Here is a 19,216-nt window from a genome sequence, read left to right on the forward strand (position 1 = left end):
TTTCTTTCTTTGTTCAGTCTGTTCTGTTTATACACAAAATTATGTCAACATCAGGTTCAAACTTTACATCCAGATATGACTCAATCAGAATATTTGTAAGAAACAACCCTTATTTTTCTTGGTATTCAGAGTCGGACCTGTTCACTTAGGATTAGTGTGTCTGCCCTGACGTTTAGCAGCTTAATGCATTTTATTTATTTTCTGTAGTTCATATTTATTTTTATCCATTTGTGTCTTTTGTGCAGGACTTTGGTCAGCATGACATATTTGATAAATGTGCACAGACTTCTAATCTAAACTGATAATTACAGGACAGTCTGAGCAGTGATGTACTACAACTTTAAAATGCAGCTTCACTGGTCCCGTCCCTCATCACAGCGTAAGATGAGTCTCTGCTCCACACATGAGGAGGTGATCCAGGTGGTTTTTTTGGTGAGCTCCATGGGTCGGCATAAATAAAGACAGCGGTGTCATGGAGACTAAATCCAGACCTCGGCACTCCTGTGTTTGGACCCACTGATCTCCCTCTTGCTCTTCAAAGGCTGCCTCTCTCCTTTATGGGAGTCCTCTCTCCTTAGGGGCTCCGGTCTTTTCTCTCGGACCTCCTCCGGCTCCCTCATCCTGCCACAGTCCACCGCACAGGTCCAGTCCGGCTGGTGACCCACCACCAGGTTCAGGGTGGGCAGCGAGGTGGTGCTGGTCACGTCCCTGAAGCCTAAAGAGGATGTGAAGGAGGGGCTGTCTGGAGGGAAGGTCTCGTATGCTCCCCAGGACCCGTGCTCCTGCAGCCGCACTGCCCGGCGGATCTTCTTCCAGCCCAGGTGGTTGAGCTCGAGCAGGTTGAGCAGGATGCAGAAAACCCCGACACAAAACATGAAGAGCAGGAAGATAGTCTTCTCCGTGGGCCTGGAGACGTAGCAGTCCACCGGCTGGCTGCAGGGAGACGAGGTGCACAGGAAGTGGACGGGCACCTGGAAGCCAAACAGCTTCCACTGAGCCAGGACGAAGCCCACCTCCAGGACAGCCCGTAGGCACACGTGGAAGATGTAACATTTGGACAAAACCCCTCCGGAGCCCGCATGAGCCTCTGTGCCCCCCTCCCTGAAGGTGCAGGCTCGGGCCTGGCTCAAGGTTTTGGGGTCCAGCCTCTGGAGGTCCTTGGCGGCGATGCCCTCCAGCACATTCGCCAGGCTGTGCCCCAGGTGCTTATGGGACTGGATGGAGCAGCTGTCTGAGTCGCAGCTCCGATCATAGGCCTCTCGCCCGCCGTCCCGGCCTCCCTGCCCCGGCGCGTCGGCCGCCCCCTGCCCCAACCTTTGGGTGGCGTTGTGCTTGGACAGGTTGTGCCACGTGTAGATGATGAAGCAGAGCGATGGCGTGGACACACTGATGATGTGGAACACCCAGAAGCGAGGCTGGGAGATGGGCGCGAAGGCGTCGTAGCAGACGGTGGAACAGCCCGGCTGCAGCGTGTTGCACACAAACATCTCCTGCTCGTCGGCGTACACGTCCTCGGTGGCCACGGCGACGATCAGGAGCCGGAAGATGACCATGACGGTGAGCCACAGCCGGCCAATCATGGTGGAGTGCTGGTGTACGGCGTCCAGGAGGCGCTTGAGCAGAGTCCACTCCGTCATGGTGGCCCCCGGCTGCCGGCGGCCGCGAGGAGGGACAAGCTGCCTGGAGTGGAGCAGTCTGCTCCAGAGCGGTCCACCTCCTGAGAGCTCCCCAACGCAGACTCGATGTGGGCCGCGCGGTTTGTTTATGACAGAGCAGCCAGGACGCTAAAATCAAGAAGCTCCGTCCTTCTCTGAACCTGCAGCTGCTCTGAGCCTGAGCGCTCGCCGCCGCTGCCTTCCAGAGAGAGAGAGAGAGTCGCCCATCTTTGGGAGATAAGGATGTCCACTTGACACGAGTCACTTGGCGCGCTCGGTCCTCTCTTGTCCTCAGGATCCATTTAAAACCCGAGAGACATCAGCCTTCCTCTGCTGGAGGAGCTGCTGATAGTGCGCTGATAGAGCATTCTTCACAGATTAGGCCTCTAAAAGCTGGCGGGCTCTTCCTTTAATGGAGACGCCCCTTTTTTTGAAAGATGACTAGTGCAGAAGAACACGCGTGTGTCATGCATGACCGTCACACACAGAAAGTCGCAAAGACGTTTGTGTCTGGAAACACGACGAGCAAAAAGTGGTGTACAGACGAGCCTCCGGGCGGCCACAGCTTGGTCTGTGGAGCTTTTGTCTCTCGGCCTGTTTTGACGGCTCCTCTCGAGCCACTCGCCAATCCTCTTATCTGTGTTTTAAAAAAAGCTCCTTGAAAGGTCTGCGAGCATCAAACCGTCACGTCCCCGAGATAAAACGCTCCCCGACCCCCTGTCTGTACTTCAAACGGTCCCAGGAGTCCCTCCTCAGAGCTCCGCACTTTCTATTTCTGACACGAGCGCTCCGAAATGTTGACTCAGCCTCAGCAGAATTCAAATCAAATCCTCGCGAGAACACCTGAACCCCGCCTACACCTGACAGACACACGTTTCTTATTGCATACAGCTCACTCAGCCAAGCTGCTTCTCTGCAGACGTGTGCAGGAGGAACAAAGTAAAAACAAAGGCAGAAGATTTTAAATGGGATTTTTGGCTTCAAAGGTAAAAGTAGCTCCTCCCACAGGTTCTCTGAAGGCCAGGAAAGATGGCCAACGGATTTGTTTTTTCACAAAATGTGCCAATGCGTAGGGTTAGGGTTGTTCCACTTGATTGATCTATATTATCATTGTTTATTAATTTCATTTTATTTAAAGTTATTACAAGTTGGACAGACCACTATACAGAAAGAAAGGGAGAAAGAAAACAGAGGAAGGACAGTGGAAGAAGACACTGAGAAAATCTGATCACCTGTTAAAAGAAGAGAAAACAACCTGAGAACAACACGATACAGAGACAACCACACAGACGTGGGGTCACCCAGCAACCACGGTGCAGAAGCCACAGAGGCCGCAGTGACGAGCCCGCAGGCCCCGCCAGTCGCACCAGAGCGGGCCGAGCCACGGTCCCAGAGGCCTGAGGGAACCCCACCCCACGAAGGAGCCCGACACAGCCGTGGGCGCCAGGCCTGCCAAGCAGCCGCTGGGAGTGAGCCGGGCACGCGCCCGAGTGCCGGGCCCCGAACGCCGACGGCTGAGGGCATCAGCCACCGGCAGGTAGTGTGGTGGGTGGAGCTAGGCCTCCACACCTGGACACAGAGGTACCCACAGGTTCAACTACAGGAGAGGTGTTAAATATCAGGCCCGTGGGCCAGAATAAGCACCACAGTAATTAAGTTACAGATTTCTGTATCTTATACATTTACTTCCTAAGTTCAGGCCCAAAGAGTCCTGCTGACAGATGTCTTTCTGTACAACAGCAGCATCAGCTTCGCTGTATCGTGTAGAGAAAGTGAGACTGTCTCTCATATTCAGATAGCTCAGACATTTGTACACTGACAGAAGGTTTCAGCGGTGCCACATCAGATCACAGCGCTGCGAAATGAGTTTGACGCACACTTAGGTTTCTTCACTTGGTTTTCCCAAACATGGATAAATTCCTAACAGCCGAGATGTGAAGCAATCAGAGCAGCGATGTCACACCTGCTGACTTCACCAAAACGTTCATCTAAATCTTTCACATTCATCGTCCACACGTGAGCTCAGATAAAAGTCCCGCTGGGATCAGAGAGAGAGAGGTGGGAGGACTTTCTTTGCCTGGCCTCTCTTTCTCCTCCTTTCCCTTCAATCCCGCCTGTTATTCATTCCCAGGCTGCTGCTAACAAAGCCCGGAGGAAAAGCACATCACTGGGAATTCCTTCGTGATAATTCCTCTGACAGCAGACGTTAAAACGCACAGGGGGAGAGCCACTTCCTGTCCCGGCTCCCAGTCTGGCTCGGCTCGTGTTGTGTCTGTCTGGGTCTATTTGTGAACCTTGGTGTGCATTGTGTTAAATGGGGCCGGGGGGCCCTCTCTAATCCTGCTCAGGTCGGCAGCGAGGGGCCGCTCTCCAGTCCATCGATCGCTTTCTTTGCCGGGTCCTTTAACAGCCCTCGGGCATTAATCCCGCGTGTACCTCTGTCTGGATCGATAGCAGACAAAAGCACCGCAGGAGGCTGTCTGGACCCGAGTTCTCCATTTACCTGCACGCCCTCATCCTCAGCATGAATGCGGCTGCTCTTCCTCACTTCCTGTCGTATATCTCCGGCTCCAGGACCGGATGCTCTGGTTATGACCGACGTTTCTAATGATGAGCTCGGTAACCCCTGAACTCAAATTCAAATTTTATTTGTCACATACACAGTGATACACAGTACGATATGCAGTGAAATGCTTAGACAACTGCTCGTGACTATGAATAAGATAGGAAATAAAAATGAAAATTAAAAAGGGTCAATTTAACTAGGAAGGAATAAAATAAAGTATATAAATTAAAGTTGAAAATAAAATAACTGTACAACAAAATACACAATACACAGTATAGAAATATATAAGAATGTATGTAAACTCTCAGTTTAACTTTTTCTACTCATGGGTCTGAATGATGTCAAGAGAGGATATCAAGCCCCGCCCATCTGCTGCTTGAAACTTCTGTTTCTGAGGGGCCAGCCAATCAGACGAAAGCTGTCTTAAGGCAGGAGGAGCTGTGAACCATTCCTCCAACAGAGACTGAGAATAAACTCTGAGCAGAACTCGTGGCCTTTGACAGTGATGGCGACGGAGGATGGCGCTGCTGACCATTTTATTCGGCAAAACAACAGGACTTGTTGGGTTTTAATGCGTCTGTCCATTGTCCCGACACTGTAGGATTAGGTTAGTGGTACTCACAGGATTAAAAGCATGAAGGCTGAAATCAGTTCAGTCACACGTCACTTTGGGCCACATGCTAGTGTTAGCTTGTAGCTTGTAGCTGTGGCTGTTGGCTCTTCATTAGCCATTAGACAGCACCTGATGCCTCGTTTATACATGACGCACAGCATCCTCAGTATCCTCTCTTAATGGTTTGCTTTGTTAAATAAAGCTTACACTGACTCACTGCACCATCTTGTGGTACAAACTGGTATTAACTGGAAAGAAGGTGCAGCCCAGCCCTACTTCACATTTAGCCGATATCTCTTCAACAACACAAAGTTTTTGACATGAAGTCACAGCTGATGTGTGTGGAAAATGATGAGAAACGAGAAAAATGAGCTCTTAAAAGACATTTTTAAATTTTACAGAGTTTTTTTAAAGTGTAACCTAAACTCTAACTTTAACCTTCTGGATCTGGTGGATGTTTAGTGATTACTGCGTGAATCAGAATGAAGCTGTATCACAGACAAACACCATCCCTCCCCCCGTCTGCACCCTCGGCCTCCACCGGCCTGGAGCTCGCTGGTCTCGCTCCGCTGGCTTCCTGGAAGCCCCCTAACAGGATTAAAGGGGGTACGGCGAGGTGCTGTGACTCAGTCTGATGTGATTTCCATTCGTCTGGCCCGGCCCTTACTTTCCTCTGCGTCTAATCCCTCGGTGTTCTCACCGGCGTCCGTCAGCCTCTCTAATCTGCTGGACGGCTTTAGGAGGAGAAGCCTCGTCACTCGGACTCTGCCTGATGATAAACACGGAGCTGGTCCTAACGTCGGCTCAGGCTGGAGGTAAGGCTGCTGCTTGACTTGTCATTAAAGCTGCTCGTTGTGCGACAGACTTTGCTTTGCTGGTCAGCGTCGTGTTTCATGTGTCTCCGCTCGGGACTGTGAAGAGTGTGAGCTGGACCTCACCTGAGCAATAACAATATTTACAGTGGACTAACTCTGGAGTGGAAGCTCAAAAGTAGAATAAAATAAATACCTCAATAAGTAAAAAGCTAAATTTAAAAAAATACAATAAATGGATATTTTTTTCATAAAGATAAAATGAAGCAGAATAGAATAACTAGAAGGACAGAATTAAAAAAGCTTGAGAGAAATATTTGCTGTTCTTGAAGAAGAAATATTACTATTTTTTTATTACTAATTTATTCTCAGTGTAAATGTGTTCAAGCACTGACAGGTTATTTCATTTCTTGCATGAAAACTTAAACCTTTAAACCTTTAATTCACTGATTTCTGGCCACTTGGGGGCAGCAGAGCAAACAAAATAAAAATCATAAATAAAATATTAAATAACTGTCACCTTTCAGCTCCGTAACTTTGTGTTTGGTGCTGAGTTCTGGCTAAACGGTGAAAACAGCTGCTGGAAAAGACATTACAAACCGGCAGGTCAGCAGAACTTCCTTAATGTTGTGATGCTGACCAATAGGAGCCCAATGCTCCTCCATCTTTGACGGTTTATTTTTTTAAACCTGTCTGTAAATATGAAGGGTTCTGTTACTGGAGTCGGGAGACCAGTTACTGAAATATGATTTATTTATATTCAGAGCTCCAGTCCTAATTCTGATGGATGACGTCATATTTTGCAGCTTCCATTCATAATTAATTTAATTATCAGTTTGTGACGGACAGCAGATCCACTTGTGTGTCCATATTTTTATTTTTATTTATTTATTTTTGTGTCACGATGTATTTTCATTCCATCTGTTTTACATTTGTGTGTGTGTGTGTGTGTGTGTGTGTGTGTGTGTGTGTGTGTAGCAGACGTGGAGTGAATGGCCCCTCGTACTGCAGATATGACTGTGGAGGATCCGGTGGGCCGGTGGGAGTCCAGTCCTGTGGAGGAGGTCAAGTTCATCCCTGAGCCCGCGCTGGATGAAGAGCTCCACAGCAGCAGCCAGGAAGTGATGTGCTATCACGGAGACACGCCCACTGCGGAGTGTGCATCCATCACAGACAGGTAACCGGAGCAGAAGCACAGAGGCTGAAAGTTCATCACCTCTGTAACGTACGCTATCAACGTTTGAAATCACCCAGAGTGACGAAGCCTTTCCTGGACACATTACAGCCCGAACCACCAACCCAGTTTAAATGGGTTTGATGGGAGCATCGCACAGAGACGGGTACCTGCCAATTAGTGCTTAGTCCAATCACAATCCTCGAATTTTACCAGAACTGTTAGTGCAGTGACCTCACAGCAGTCATATTATTGGTCACATGACGTCGTTAAAAGGCTCCAACAGCACAAACACGGTCCAGGTGAAGCTAGCAGACAGCTAGTAGCTACAGCCACCTGTCAGTCAAAGAGGCCACGCCCCTAATAATGCAAACTTTAAGGCTTAAAACCATTTAAACAGGTGAGTGATAGAAACAGCCTCCCCTGTACAGGTGTTATGAAGGAGGATCCACAGACACAGTTTGCGTATCAGGCTGTAAACATGTTTATTTCTGCTGTAAAGTTTTAACATGGAAGTCTATGGGGCCTGACTCACTGCTGCCTCTGCTGGACGTTAGAGGAACTGCAGTTTCTAAACTATAATTTTAGGCCCTTTATGTTGCCGCTTGGATGCACCTTGCAGATATGCTGGTGATGCATTTCACCACTTCCCAAAGGCGCTCCGCTGGACAGATCTGATAACGGTGGACGTCAGGGTGTACGCTTGTGAATCATCCAGCTACTCGCAGCCAATAGGAGAGGAGTACACTGTGGACATAAAAGAATGGACATGGTTAACAGCAGTACTCACAGAGGCTGCGTTTCTGAAGGGTTCTTGGTTAGTGATGAGAAGCTATGACCTCGATGACTTACCTCAGAGTCTCCAGTCTTCAGTCAAACAAATGCTTCACCCTGAATCCTGCATGGTGTCGTTTCCACTCAGATCCAGTAACATCACAGTGAGATGACACATATTAAAAAACACCATGAAAGAGGTCATGATATATTTTCATTATACATTTGAAGACAGATGAAAAATATTCTGTTTAATATTTTTCTTTCCTGTGAGTAAATCTACAAGGCAGGATGAATCCTTTCGTTTATGCAAAGTTTTTACCTTCTGAATGTCAAAGTAGAAAACTGCCTTTGCAGACTTCCTGTCGTCTCTGTTCGTGTGTCGCTCTGTGCAGTGAGGAGCAGTTTTGCAGGATCTGCCACGAAGGCCGGGCGTCAGGAGAGCTGCTGTCCCCCTGCGAGTGCTCCGGCAGCCTGGCTTCGGTGCACCGGAGCTGCCTGGAACAGTGGCTCACCGCCTCCGACAGCGGCCACTGCGAGCTCTGCCATCACCAGTTTGTGCTGGAGCGTGTGCCAAAGCCTCTGACTGAGGTAGGCCCATCACCACACTGATGCTCAGCGGCCCAGACTTGTGACCGAGACAGCCACACTTCTCTAATGTCTCAAACCTGGATTAATAAAACCAAGTGGCTTCGTGAGCTGAACATGAGAATATATTTGTCATCTTTTGTAGTGTCCTCTCCTCGTGTCACGCTCAGCCTGCAGAGAAAGATCTTTGTGAGATGAGACAGATGAATGAGGCTGATTGAAGTTAAATAAGAAGGATTCGCCGGCTTCTGCTGCAGAGCAGACAGAGCAAAGAGTGAAGGCTGGCTCTTTTTCCTCAATGGTGGCATGTCAGACTCAGTGGGAGGAGTTTGTTGGCTTCACGTTGGAGAACCTGTTGCCGTCAGCTCGCTGTCCATAAAGCCACTTAGCCTGAGAGGCAGATTAGCCGGTGCTTCTTTGCTGCAGAGGACAGGAGAGTGGCCTCGGTGCTCTCTGTAGGTGCATTCTTGGCTGGTAATCTGCTGATTAAGCACCGTGTGCTGTGCCAGGCTAAGCTACACACTGAACACAGGCCTGCTCAGGCGATGCTGCACGCACGCAGGGGAGGAAAGGTGCAGCACTTCCTGTTAGCGATGTACGAATCGAATCCACACAGCAAACACACACACGTTTATTCTGCTTCGATGCAGCTCCAAGTAAAAGCTGAACTGGGTTTGCAGCTACAAAGTCTCCTGTATTATCACACAGTGAACAAATAAAACATAAGTTTAATGTATTCGTTTGATGTCACCAGTTTCACTTAGTAAATGCAGGATCACTAAACGGTTCCTGGAGGAGTTTTCCTGTCTTACGTTGGTCTTAACTCCGTGTCCTGCTGATATAAGGGACGCAGTAACAGTCGGAACATGAAAACATATCACCGACATTTTACTATTTCATGGAAAACATGAGGCTAATCCTCTTCCTGCCTCCTCTTTCCCTCCATCAGTGGTGGTGCTCTCCAGCCATGCAGCAGCAGAGGAGGACGCTGTGCAGCGATGCGGCCTGCTTCCTGTTCATCACGCCGCTCGCGTCTCTGTCGGGCTGGCTGTGCATTCAAGGAGCCATGGAGCTCTACTACACCAATGGGATGGAGGCCCTGGGACTCCTGGTGCTCACTCTGGCTCTCATCATCATCTATGTGTTCTGGACTGTGGTGAGTTTAGAGTCTGTGCTGTTCATCCAGAACATGAACTTATTTTACTAACTGGAATGTAGAAGATTAATGTGGAAGACTTCAGTCCTGCACGGGGACACTTGCAGTTACTAAGTAGCAACTTCTAAAACTAAAAAGTGACGCAAATACTCAACGTCTGCTCATGGCTCCAAACGTGAGTCGTCCCCATGGACTCCTACAGCAGAAATACTCATGAGAGCAAAGGTTAAAGAAGGCCCAGCCAGCTGCTTTTCAAGCCTTTTGTTTCTCAGGGCCCCTAAACATTAGGAACAGCTGTCTCAAAGGGTTCAAGAGTACGGATATGGATTCAGAAATGTAAGAATCCACAGAACTACAGTTTATAATAATGCAAATATATAAATTCTAAAATATATTTGAAATCACTATTTAAATGAAAATCTTGGAGACGGCAGATTCAGGTGGTACTGAACTCCACTCAGGCTGCATGGGTGGGGAGAAATCTGCTCTCTCTTTCTAGTCCCTGTCAGGACTCTTGCTGCAGCATTTTGGATCAGCTGAAGGCTTTTCAGGGAGTTTTTAGGACATCCTGATAATAATGAATTACAGTCGTCCAGCCTGGAAGTAATAAATGCATGAACTAGTTTTTCAGCGTCACTCTGAGACAGGATATTTCTAACTTTAGAGATGTTGCACAAATGGAAGAAAGCAGTCTTACATATTTGTTTAATATGTGCGTTGAAGGACATGTCCTGGTCAAAAATGACTCCAAGGTTCCTCACAGCGTTACTGGAGGCCAAGGTAATGCCATCCAGAGTAAGAATCTGGTTAGATACCATATTTCTAAGATTCTCAGGGCCGAGTACAATAACCTCAGTTTGATCTGAATTAAGAAGCAGAAAGTTAGTGGCCATCCAGGTCTTTAAGAGGCTAATTGAGCCTAATAACATTAAATGCTGTTCAGGCTGTCAGCTGTTTGGTATCTACATGGATGCTAAAATCACCCACAATGATTATTTTGTTTGAGCTGAGGACTAAATCAGACAAACTGAGTCAGGCGGACGATCGATAACAAAGAAAACTGGTGTTTGAGTTTTACCGGCTGCATGGACCAAAGCTCTGTCTGGGTCTTTGGTTGATTAACAACCTGGAGTGAAAGTGTTTGTTTTAATGTCAGTGTTTCACGCTTTGGTGCAGTTGTGGAAAGCATAGTGCGCTTTGTGATTTTGTTTCATGTTTAAATTGTCTCTGCTGGTTTGGTGTTTGCCAGGTTTCTGTGCGCTACCATGTGCATCTCTTCAAAACCTGGAAGAAGACTGACCAGAGAGTTCGACTGTGGGTTCCTGTGTCAGCGCAAACACCTCCTAACCAGCAGGTGGCGCCCATACACTTCCTCAGCAAAGCCATCAACAAGGAAACGATGGTGTAGGTGGAAGTCTGCACAGCTCAAAGGACGGAGCCCACGACCCCATGAACTTTTAAACCACAAAAGACTCAATGACTCCTTTTATTTTCCTCTGTACTTTTATTATCCTGTGTTTTGGTGTTGGTGGTAATGGCATGGGGGCGCACTGGAGCAGATCCAAACTGCTTTGTAGTCAAACACCCCCCAAAGAACTACAGAGGCTAGCCTTGGTATAGCGTCCACATCTTCATTGTTAAACAGGTGGTAGTAAACACTGAAGGATGTAAATTCAGTCACACAGATTCCCAACTTAGATCTAATGACCACCAGGGGGCGATACCTGTGGCTCGTGGTCAGTTTATGGACTCAGGTACTCATTTCAGGTCACATATAATAAAACAATAAGTTCATTTTGTAAATGTTTGTCATTCTGAGAGGATTACGCTCATTGATTACGATGACATCAAATCCTCAGCTGGAGGCTGCAAAACATCCTCCGCCTGTTACGTCTGTGCTCGATAACTATTGGTCTGTGAAAGCGGCCTGCTTTAGTCCAGATGTGCTGAATGGATGCATCCCGACTGAAACGCAGGTGATTCCACAGAGCAGCAGCTGGACCAGCAGCGCAGCTTTCAGAGTTACTGAGAAAAGAGAAAACAACTACAGTTTCCGTGTCTCGGTGCGCCATCATCCAGGTAAATCCCCAAAGGTGGATTCTGTTCATCTGGACGTCTCCAGTGGGAGAAATGTTTCGTTCCCATGACAACCACGCCAGTCTACCCACCCAACCTGCAGCTTTTACCCAGAAGCTGAGCTATGAAAATAACCCAGCACTTTAGGGTGCGGTTCCCCTGCAGCATCTCTGCATGCTGCTGGAAATAAGCACAAGTTGTATTTGTTTAGAAACTTTTAGCTTTATTTATTACACTTCAACAAAAATTAAAATCAAAGCTCCTGTTGTGAAGCGAGAGCGACGAAACGTGAGGGACACTGTTGCTGTAAGGCAGGTGAGATCATCTCACCGTCCTACTGTAAATAAAACTACTGGAGCCAGAAAGCAGCAGTCTGAGGCCCGAGCTGCTCCAGGGTTTTTCAGACCGCCGTCGAGGTCGGTGGCAGAGAGCAGGCGTCACATCACAGCACAAGTGGTCTCCTTCGAGAAATCCTGAGGGGGACAGAGCAGCAGCGTTATCGTCATAATAAAGGTCTGGTTAGTAGAAAGCTTGCAGGAAGCAGAGGGCGGGGTGGAAACCTCTGGATGTCCAGATTAATGAGCATTACAGGCTGAACCTTCAAAGCCAAACAAACCTGAGGGCGTGATGTGCAGGGCGGGGCTAATCCTGCTCACTGTACCACAGCAGGAGGCCGCGTGCGCTACTGGACACGTTTGTGTTTGGAGTTTCATTTTCGCCGGACGGTCAGCGCTCGCATCTTAAATTCCTCCACAGCTGAGAAACTGATGCTGGTCATTTATATTTATCCACTCGTGACGCGGTTGGTCTCTCACCGATCTTTTTAATAATCGTCGCCTTTCCATTTTAGGTGAAACCTGCCCGCCTGCTGTTTAAAACGTGATTGTCATAAAGCTGAGCGCTCGTGGAGGAAAACTCGTTTAAATGTTCCTCTCGTTTACTTAAAAGATCTTTTAGTTTCTTTTAAATGATGTAATTACAGATGCGAGGGCCTGGTCCAAAGAGCAGAGGTAATCTAAGGTGTTATTTGACACCATATTATTACTCCTGCTCCACCTGCTGAACCACATCCTCACCGTCACTTCCTGCTCCAGCTCAGTCTGGTATTTTACAAAGATCACCCGATCTGGTAAAATTAGTGCGCTCCCGTTCACTCGACAGTTTACCTGCATCTTTATTCAAAGATGTCTTCCAGTCGATTGGTCCCTGTGTGCTCGCCATAATCAGCACTGCGTCTGGTAAAGTCCTGCTTAAAAAAAAAGCCAAGTTCGACTCTTCTCTTCTTAGCAGTTACAGACGGATCTCAAAGTTGGTGTTTATCACTAAGAAAAGCTCGAGGCCAAGCAGCTCTCAGCAGTTTCAGACAAACAGCGTTCGTGTCATGTTTCAGTCGGACTTTCGTAGAGCTCATTCTACTGAAACAGCTCGTCGCAGAGTCTGCAGTGACATTTTCATGCATCATTTTGCATGAAAAAGGTTTTATTCTGCTAGTGTTGGACCTCACGTTGGTATTTGATACGGTTGACCGCCACATGCTGCTCGATAGGCTGAAATATTGGGTCGGCATATCTGGATCTGCCTTGGACGGTCTGAACGATGCTCATCTGCGGTGTTTGCAAGTGCAGGTCATCCTGCACTTCTCTCAGCCATCGTGTGCCACAGGGTTCTGTACTGGGCCCCTTATGGTTTCTAATAGATCTACTTCCTGTATTGAGCTACTTTAAGAACATTTGCCATCACTGCTATGCAGATGATATTCAGTTGCACATTTCTGTTAAGCCCTGAGATGTTTCTAAGCTGCACATCCTGAATTAGTGCTTAAACCCCATCAAAGGTTGGATGGCTGACAACTTCCTCCGACTCCAGTCTTTCCTTCATGAAGGAAAGACTGGAGTCCTTGTAGGTGCTCCTGACAGATTTGCTCCCCTTTCAACATTTGTCAAATCGTCTCAGGAACCTTGGGGTAACCTTTGACCCGCTCTCACTTTGGATCTTCATGTTAAATCTCTGGCTCGGTCCTGCTTTTATCACTTAAACGTTGCCAAATTAAGTCCTATTGTATCTCACACTGAACTGGAGACGGTCATTCATTTCATCACATTTGATTGCTGTAATTCATCGTTTACATGTTTAAGCAAAAACTCCCTGAAACGTCTGCAGTTTGTTCAAAACGCTGCAGAAATGCTTCTTCTCACGTGTTGCTGACACAGCTGCGTTGGCTCCCCGTTGAGTCCAGTTCAAGATTCTGACTGTAGAGGACTTCATGGACAAGCACCTGCTGACATTACTGAATATCTTCAGCCCCGTGTCCCCCGGAGGTCATGTGATCAGGCCCTACTTTTTATACAGCGTACGAGGCTGAGAGCGACGGGAGACAGCTCGTGCCACGGCAGCAGAACAGTGATTAGTTAATCGGGGTGCGACAGGTGGGTGCTGGGGTGGAGCAGCAGCAGCACAGACTTCTCAGATGCAAAGTTTTCAGATGACGATGCGTTTGTGCTTGGAGCGGGTCGCTTCTCTTTCTGTTCGCTTTTACAGAGCATCCAGAAAGTTCTCACGGCCTTTTTCCAAGATGGAATACATTCACTCTTAATCTCATGGGTTTAAATTTTTTTTAATACATTTGCTTTTATCACTTCGCCATAATGGGGTGCTGCGTGTAGAATTGAGGTGAAAAATGAATTTAATCCATTAATAATGATGCAACACGACAGAATGTGGAATAACTGGAGCGGTGCAGTGAAGCAGTGATGCTTTCTGGAGGTACTGCAGGTCCTCGTGGACGTGCAGACTGTAGCTCTACTCTGAGTCCTCAGCATCTCTAAGGATGCGCCCAGACATCCTTCAGACGATGCTCCACTCTCTTCCACAGAGACCAGGACAGCATCCACATCTCTGCAGTCACTGCACACAGCTGTGTCAGTCTTTCCCTGCCTGGAGTGGGCGCTCCACCCTGTCTCTGCAGAGCACCATGGCCTCAGATTTGAAGGCGTTAATTCTCTCCTGAAACAAACTGACGGCCTCCAGCTTGCTCAAACTACACTTTGAGTTTACTTGACGAGTGAGCTGCGCTTTCATCAGCAGAGTAACTGGGCTGCGTGATGGATGAGTGAAACAAGCCATGCATCTGGTTATGGGAGCAGGCGAGGCGAGCGGAAGAGCTGAAGCTACTTTACCCCCCACCTACCGTCCAGGCCGAGCGTGGACCGCACTCACGACACCGAACAACACTTCTTTTTTCGCTTTGGCTGTAGCGCAGGTGGGAAAACAAAAGCAGACATGAGGTCTGAGGTCCTGCACTTGGTCCTTTTCTGCTTGAACATTCCCCCTGAGGTTACCTGTCTCTGGAAGCGCTGCATTTCACTCCCCGTGACAAACTCCTCATCAAACTCCAGCCCAGTGTCGTCTTCACCCCCACCCAGCATGCACAGCCTGCGCTCGGCCACTTCCTGTTTAAATCAAATCGCAGTAATACAAACATATCCTGTACAGCTGTGGAAGGTGCCACACTTCAAAATCATCACCTAAAAGTTTCAGAGTTAAATAAAGTGTTCATGTTACAAAGCATTACTTTCAGCTTTATTGTACAGGTGCATTCTGGGAGGTGTGGTTTATTTCCTCTACCTCGTGGTTGGAGTTCAGGAGGATCACCCTGATATCAGTGATGACCCCCCAGCTCTTGTGGCCCTGCAGAACCAGGTCACTGGGCTCCACCTCCACCTCAGCGCCTGCTGCCCAGATCTGACAGGTAAACGCACACGAACACGCACACACACTTTCATTGTGTTTACAGTGATTACCAGTGGCGGTCAATAAGTCTTCCTACAATGTTAAAGGACTCACAGTGAGTGTCTGCCCACCAGCCAGGACGCAGGAGGCGGGAATGTGAAAGGTGATGTCTCCAGCGCCGGGGTAAACCCGCCGGACCACCCACCCACCCAGAGACTGCTCCTGGAAACAAATGAGAAACAAATTAAAGAGTCATCATCTCGACCCTAAAATGGGTTTTCTCAAACTGCAGAGCACGCCATCGTGACCCTGTAGAGATTTAAAAAAAAAAAAAAAAAATTGTTTGCACATATTTTACATGAAGGCTGCTCCAACACCAGCTAGCTTAATGTCCTGAGATCATTATATATTATTAAATGTAATTACAGATGAATTACTGCAGTGCTGAACGGGTCGGGGTGGGATGTGGAGCTGGGTCAGTGAGTGATGGAGCGCATGAAGAACCCGGGCGGGTTGCTGGCTCTGTGCAATATTGACATTATTGTAGTTCATGTAACAGTTTTTCCTCCCAGTAATGGAAAGTTACACAAAATCGTTAACAGCAGTGTGCAGGAGGTCATCGGAAGCAGACCGCTCCACCGAGAGCGCCACGCCACACTGACCCAAGCTGGTCGTGCATCCCTACACAATTAAACCCACAGGCATGAAAACATGCAGCCAAGGCAGAAGCAGCAAAACCTGCAGTTCCTCAAACATTTTTACAGCCTGATACACAAGCTGCTACATTCCCCCTGTGCTAACATCTGTATGGGGAGAATATTTTATTTCTAAATAGCAATATTACAGTTTGCCTTATTAGGGGCGTGGCCTACTTGACTGACAGGCGAACAGTGACAGCTGTAGCTGCAAGCTGTCTGCTAGGCTTCACCTCTGCAGACCCTGAACTGGACCTCTGGGCGTGTTTGTGCTGCTTTTAATGAAATCATGTGACCAATAATGCATGTTCTGCATCCAATACCAAGCTGTCAAACATCCTCCAGCTTGACCCGAGGCTTTACAACCCGTACAGACTTACTTTCTCTGAGTTGTTCTTCAGTCGAACATATTTTCCATCCACGTCAATCTCTTCTACACTCACGGCGCCGCGCTCCATCGAACGACTGGACATTTTGTAGGCGGGCGAGCTCCCCGACTCGCCTTCGTATTTCCGTTTCTTCCCTCTGGGCTTTCGGCCGCTGTGCTCGTGCGTTCGAGGTATGGATGTCCGCTGCGAGGGGCTGGGCGACAGCTTAAACCTGACAGGAAACAGAAACAACCATGGGAGCAAAAACACCTGAGACCCAGGACCCCTCCACTCACACGCAGCCATACCTCTGCTCCTCCACCTCCAGCATCTTCCTGTAGGCACTGATCTCCACGTCCAGAGCTACCTTCACATCCATCAGGTGCTCGTAGTCCTCCAGCTGACTGAACATCTGGGTTCTCATGTTGAGCAGCTCCTGCTCCTTCTGACTCAGTTTGTGGTGCCAGACTTCCCGCTCCTTGTCCAGAGTCCTCTCCAGGTCCTGGAAGCGGTTCTCCAGAGAGATTTTCTGACAGAGAGAGGGGGGAACATTAAGACGAAGAGCGTTTCCCTCCACATCAGAGGCTTTTTCTCATTTTGGTGCAGAAACTGCAGGAAACTTGGAAGCTGCACTGACGAGCACAGACCTCCCCCAACTCACTTCTTTTCTGCACTGCTGCAGCTGCGAGCTGAGGGTCTCCACTCGGACCTTCGTGGCGTCCAGCTCGTCTTTTGTGGCCGAAGCCACGCCGTTCTTCTCCAGCGCATCCTGCTGGGCGTTGTGTAGCTGTCGGGCACAAAGCAGCGTGAAACACATTTTTTAATACCGGAAAATAATCCGTGAGCAGCTCTAACCTTTGAGCCGAAAACCCGGTCGATCTCTTCTTTGTACTGCTGAAGCTGCGACTCGCTGTCCTGCCGCAGCTGCTGCATCGCCTCAGCCAGTTTGCCTTCGAACTCCCTCCTCCGCCCTGAATCCACCTCCACCAGGCGGCTTTCGTGTCTGCTTCGGATCTCCAGGATCTCCTATTTCAAAAACAAAGAGGTGAAACGGTGACGTGAAGATGCGCCAACCTGAAAATGTAGAAACTGGCAGCAGCCCGAGTTACCTGCTCACTGATGTTCTTGTGCAGTTCGAGCTCCTCTTTCAGCGTTTGCACCTGGTTCTCCGTTTCGACTCGCCGCAGCATCTCAGAGCTCAGCTGGTTCTTGGTTTCTGCCAGCAGAGCCTCCAGCTGGTGACACAAATAAGACGAACGTCAGAGCTGAGGGACTGACTGCACCTAACGTTGGACGATTAGGATTTTCAAATATCCGATTAGTGACAAACCATGAAGTTTGGGACCAATTTCCTAATTTTCACAGACACCGGTTGCAGGAATGCACTTTAACGCCACTGAATTTATTCAGAAGTTCAGCCGTCTTCACATCACTTCAGCCCCCGATGAGCTCAGAGCTGTGCGACCACCACAAACGGCAGCGCGGACAGACAGCCGAAGCCTGCCGGATTTCACTTCTTACCTGCGTACATCGCCATGGTAACTCGTGCTGTGAAGCCAGCCTGCTGCGGGGCAGGTGACGCTCAATCAGCCCAGTTACAGATTCAAGAGTAAGTGAAATTATAAGAGCGCTGAAACAGATGAAGCCTGATTGGTGGGCTGAAGCTAACGTGCAACCATTCATGTTTCCGATTCTACTTTTCAAGCTAAGCCAGGATTTCCTCACATCCTGTCAGACCCAACGGCGCAGGCTCGTTTTCATGTCCCTCGCCGCAGGTGAGACACGACGTCTCCGACGAGGATAACTGGTTGGGGCGTTCCACGCACGCTGCACAGTTTAACGGCGGCTGCCCTTCTTACTCGTTCGAGCTGGCTCTGCAGGTCGGCGAGGTCGCCGTTGAGTCTGCGGTTCTCCGACTGCAGTTTGGTGAACTCGGCGTCCTTCAAGCTCAGAGTCTCCTCAGCTCTCCTCAACTGGGCCAGCGCGTTGGTCAGATCGCCCTCCTTCTTCTGGTGCCTGAAAGAGACGCGAGCACAACGTTATCGGTCGTGTGATACCAGCTGCTGCCCTCCCCCAGCAGAAGTCTGTTAAACACAAAAACAAACCATCACAGGAGTCACTCAGTCAGGCCGGCGCTCACACTTCGGAGTTTCAAATGCACAGACTCAGATCCACAGACACTCACAGTTTAGCTTTCATACTTTTTTTAATATTTACCTTATGTTTTTATTTTGTTGTACTAATGTAAGGTGACCTTAAGGGTCTTTAAAGGCGCATATAAAGAAAATGTATTATTATAACAGCGGGCAAAGTTCTTACAACCAGACTGAGGAAAGATTTAATCTCCGTGATGAGACAAACGTTTATGAAGGATCAATAATCAGCATCCATCAACTCCTATGAAGTTTTATAAAGCGGGGCGGAAACCATCCTCTAAATCAGAGACTTTCTGACTGCAGTCTGGTGTAACGCTGTGCGCTCCTACCTCGCCTGGAGCGTCCGGTGCTCCTCGCACAGATTCCCGTAGTCGATCTGCAGCTGGGCCCTCTCCTGGGCAAGGCCGTCCAGGGACTTCCTGACGTCGGCCAGCTCCTCCTCGTACAGCCTCCGCACGCTGCTCCTGGCCTCCTCCTTCTCCTCCAGCTTCAGCAGCATGTAGGAGCGCTCACTCTCCAGCTCCTGCACCCGCTGGATGTAGTTGGCGAGGCGGTCGTTGAGGCCCCGGAGCTCGTCCTTCTCCTGCAGCCGGGACAGGCGGGACGGGCTGGTACTGGAGGCGGACAGGCCGGCCGCCGCGCCGCTTCGCCGGCCGGCGGAGCGGCTGGATCGGCCACTGGAGGAGGCCGCCGGGGTGGAGGTGGCCGCGGGGGTACAGATGGGCGAGGCCATGACGGAGGTGCTCGCGGTAACAGCTTCACAGAGCCGGGGACGCTCCTCGGGACGGCTTTAGTAGCACAGCCGGCCTCACCTGCACGCAATCATTCCTGACGAGCTGACAACGGCACGAGCG

General features: G+C 49.1%; 3 protein-coding genes across 4 annotated transcripts; 1 reads left to right on the top strand and 2 right to left on the bottom strand.

Annotated features, from left to right (window-relative positions):
* Positions 1–479: 479 nt before the first annotated feature.
* gjd6 (gap junction protein delta 6) lies at positions 480–1,637 on the bottom strand. Its single transcript, XM_085351204.1, has one exon. The coding sequence runs from the start codon at positions 1,635–1,637 to the stop codon at positions 480–482; it is 1,158 nt and encodes a 385-aa protein (XP_085207330.1).
* Positions 1,638–6,638: 5,001 nt separating this feature from the next.
* On the top strand, positions 6,639–10,746 carry marchf3 (membrane associated ring-CH-type finger 3). Of its 2 annotated transcripts, none has more exons than XM_085351205.1 (4): positions 6,639–6,823; positions 7,990–8,185; positions 9,132–9,338; positions 10,588–10,746. In XM_085351205.1, the coding sequence occupies exons 1-4, from the start codon at positions 6,639–6,641 to the stop codon at positions 10,744–10,746; spliced, it is 747 nt and encodes a 248-aa protein (XP_085207331.1). The 2 variants fall into 2 exon arrangements, with proteins under 2 accessions (XP_085207331.1, XP_085207332.1); XM_085351206.1 differs by having other exon boundaries at positions 6,660–6,823; positions 7,981–8,185.
* Positions 10,747–11,631: 885 nt separating this feature from the next.
* Positions 11,632–19,216, bottom strand: lmnl3 (lamin L3). Its single transcript, XM_085351207.1, has 12 exons — positions 18,692–19,216; positions 18,066–18,222; positions 17,316–17,441; positions 17,062–17,232; positions 16,868–16,993; positions 16,515–16,735; positions 16,219–16,438; positions 15,258–15,365; positions 15,039–15,155; positions 14,753–14,863; positions 14,602–14,662; positions 11,632–11,887 (listed from the first exon to the last, which is right to left on the bottom strand). Exons 1-11 carry the CDS (start codon positions 19,093–19,095, stop codon positions 14,627–14,629), a joined length of 1,797 nt encoding a protein of 598 aa, XP_085207333.1. The 5' UTR covers positions 19,096–19,216; the 3' UTR covers positions 11,632–11,887; positions 14,602–14,626.

This window comes from Diplotaxodon limnothrissa, linkage group LG1 (genome assembly GCF_057381915.1).
Source record: "Diplotaxodon limnothrissa isolate DT_005_m linkage group LG1, D_limnothrissa_male_GT1.1, whole genome shotgun sequence".
In the NCBI taxonomy this organism is placed as follows: domain Eukaryota; kingdom Metazoa; phylum Chordata; class Actinopteri; order Cichliformes; family Cichlidae; genus Diplotaxodon; species Diplotaxodon limnothrissa.

Excerpts from the sequence above, each read along its gene's own strand:
- gjd6 (XM_085351204.1), bottom strand. The coding sequence starts at position 1,637 with ATGACGGAGTGGACTCTGCTCAAGCGCCTCCTGGACGCCGTACACCAG.
- marchf3 (XM_085351205.1), top strand. The coding sequence starts at position 6,639 with ATGGCCCCTCGTACTGCAGATATGACTGTGGAGGATCCGGTGGGCCGG. Across the intron at positions 6,824-7,989 it reads TGTGCATCCATCACAGACAG|TGAGGAGCAGTTTTGCAGGA; the intron begins GTAACCGGAGCA and ends CGCTCTGTGCAG. Across the intron at positions 9,339-10,587 it reads TCTATGTGTTCTGGACTGTG|GTTTCTGTGCGCTACCATGT; the intron begins GTGAGTTTAGAG and ends GGTGTTTGCCAG.
- lmnl3 (XM_085351207.1), bottom strand. The coding sequence starts at position 19,095 with ATGGCCTCGCCCATCTGTACCCCCGCGGCCACCTCCACCCCGGCGGCC. Across the intron at positions 15,366-16,218 it reads TGAAGAACAACTCAGAGAAA|GAGCAGTCTCTGGGTGGGTG; the intron begins GTAAGTCTGTAC and ends ATTTGTTTCCAG. Across the intron at positions 14,864-15,038 it reads TCCTGAACTCCAACCACGAG|GAAGTGGCCGAGCGCAGGCT; the intron begins GTAGAGGAAATA and ends TGATTTAAACAG.